Source organism: Oratosquilla oratoria, chromosome 2, assembly GCF_046742065.1.
Source record: "Oratosquilla oratoria isolate Oo_2021 chromosome 2, ASM4674206v1, whole genome shotgun sequence".
NCBI lineage: Eukaryota > Metazoa > Arthropoda > Malacostraca > Stomatopoda > Squillidae > Oratosquilla > Oratosquilla oratoria.
The window spans coordinates 24,537,945-24,540,444 of record NC_134778.1 but is presented as its reverse complement, the minus strand read 5'-3'; the positions used below and the strand labels follow the sequence as shown (position 1 = coordinate 24,540,444).

Below are 2,500 nucleotides of genomic sequence, written 5' to 3'. Positions count from 1 at the left end.
TCTTTTCGTACAAGATATCTAATTTTTGTTTGAGTTTCTCTTTTTGTTTATTGTTTATAGTTTTCAAGCTAGTGATCATATGGTGTGGTAAATGAACCTTATTGGATTTACCTTTCAATTCATAAATTGCATTTGTAAGTTTTTCACAGCTTTCTTCTAAATACTTCTTAGCACTATCACTGAATGGTGTATGGTTGTCACTTAGTTGCACCGGTGTTGATTTGGGGAGAACTTTTTCTTCAATACACTCACGCAAAAAATGTCTACGATTTATATGACTGTCTATCTTCCTCCTGATGTTAAACTCATGCTCTTTTGCACTCGGTTTGCCATCTCCTCCTCTTGACAAATGATGATTATTCATCGTGACAAATTTGAGGAAAGAGAGGAAACGGAAACTCGAGACGAGCTTTTGAGTTTTATTACCGACGTTTCGACACTTTCTTCTTTTTCAAGGTATTACATCAAGTGGATAGACACACAGCTATATATATTCCGCGCGAATTATTGACTCCTCCCTCTTTTTCTTCTCTTCCAATCGTTGATGGCTAGTGTTGCGGCTGGGCGAGACCATGTAATGAATCCTCCTCTGTTGTTATTCGAATTATTTTTACTAATTTCTGCAGCTTCTATAACTTTTCTCATTTTCTTGTCGAGACCTTGGTGTAATACTTCTGTGTTTATCCAATTTGGCAAGTGTCCTGTTTTGTCTATGTGTGTCACAAGTGAGTTGCTGGTTCTGTGTGCTCTAATGTCGCTTTTGTGTTGTTGTGTCCGCTTTGTGATTCCTTGTCCAGTCTCTCCGTAGCATGACGTTTACATCCGTTACATGGGATTTTGTATACTATGCTATTTTCATTTCTAAATTTTGTTGTTATATATGTTATTATCTTTCCTATCTTTTGTCCAGTGTTTGTAATTATTTTAATGTTATTTTGTTCTAAATATTTTCTTATTTTTGTGACTTCTGTGAAATTCGGTATTACTAATATTTCGTTCTTTTCTTTTTCTTTGTGATATTTTGTCCTGTTCATTATTTCCTGCGCTTTCGTTTTTGATTTTGTAATTATTCTCATTGGGTATTTTAATTTTTTAAATATTGTAATTATGTGTGTTATTTCATCTTCTATATATTCTGTGCTGCATATTCTGTACGCGCGTAAGAAAAATCCAATTATTATGCCTGATTTGATTTTTTCACAGTGAAAAAATCAAATCAGGCATAATAATTGGATTTTTCTTACGCGCGTACAGAATATGCAGCACAGAATATATAGAAGATGAAATAACACACATAATTACAATATTTAAAAAATTAAAATACCCAATGAGAATAATTACAAAATCAAAAACGAAAGCGCAGGAAATAATGAACAGGACAAAATATCACAAAGAAAAAGAAAAGAACGAAATATTAGTAATACCGAATTTCACAGAAGTCACAAAAATAAGAAAATATTTAGAACAAAATAACATTAAAATAATTACAAACACTGGACAAAAGATAGGAAAGATAATAACATATATAACAACAAAATTTAGAAATGAAAATAGCATAGTATACAAAATCCCATGTAACGGATGTGAAACGTCATACTACGGAGAGACTGGACAAGGAATCACAAAGCGGACACAACAACACATAGGCGACATTAGAGCACACAGATCCAGCAACTCACTTGTGACACACATAGACAAAACAGGACACTTGCCAAATTGGATAAACACAGAAGTATTACACCAAGGTCTCGACAAGAAAATGAGAAAAGTTATAGAAGCTGCAGAAATTAGTAAAAATAATTCGAATAACAACAGAGGAGGATTCATTACATGGTCTCGCCCAGCCGCAACACTAGCCATCAACGATTGGAAGAGAAGAAAAAGAGGGAGGAGTCAATAATTCGCGCGGAATATATATAGCTGTGTGTCTATCCACTTGATGTCGAAACGTCGGAAATAAAACTCAAAAGCTCGTCTCGAGTTTCCGTTTCCTCTCTTTCCTCAAATTTGTCACGATGAATAATCATCATATATATATATACATACATACATATATCAAGGCTTTTTCCACCTTACAAGGGAGGTAGCCAAAAAGGAAAAGGCATAAAATCATTTCCACCCATTAAGTCCCTGAATACACTCCACACCCCTCCACCCTCCCTCTTATCTTAGCACCTCCTGGATGACGGGTCATCCCTGCACCTTGTCCACTGCCCTGGGTCAGAAGCAGTATCGCAAGACACAGCACATACACAGCAAGACCGCTTCATTAAATCGGCGACCCCCCCTCTCCGTTCCCCCATTGAATAAAAGGAGACGGGGAGAAATCCCTTCGGGCTGCGTCAAAATTGCTCACACATACTACCTAACCCCCCATCCCCCGCCCATTCTACCTCATGCAATCATAACATCATTCATATACAACCATTCTCCATTCTCCATGCAGTATATATACATACAGATATATATATATATATATATATATATATATATATATACA

General features: G+C 35.7%; 1 protein-coding gene across 1 annotated transcript in view; it reads right to left on the bottom strand.

The window, feature by feature from the left end:
- The window catches only part of LOC143034752 (uncharacterized), a 1,107-nt gene extending 743 nt beyond the window's left edge, over positions 1-364 (bottom strand). The window contains exon 1 of the mRNA XM_076201102.1: positions 1-364. This exon is cut by the window's left edge and continues 743 nt beyond it. Coding sequence (XP_076057217.1) covers positions 1-364 — 364 coding nt within the window.
- Between the last annotated feature and the right edge of the window lie 2,136 nt (positions 365-2,500).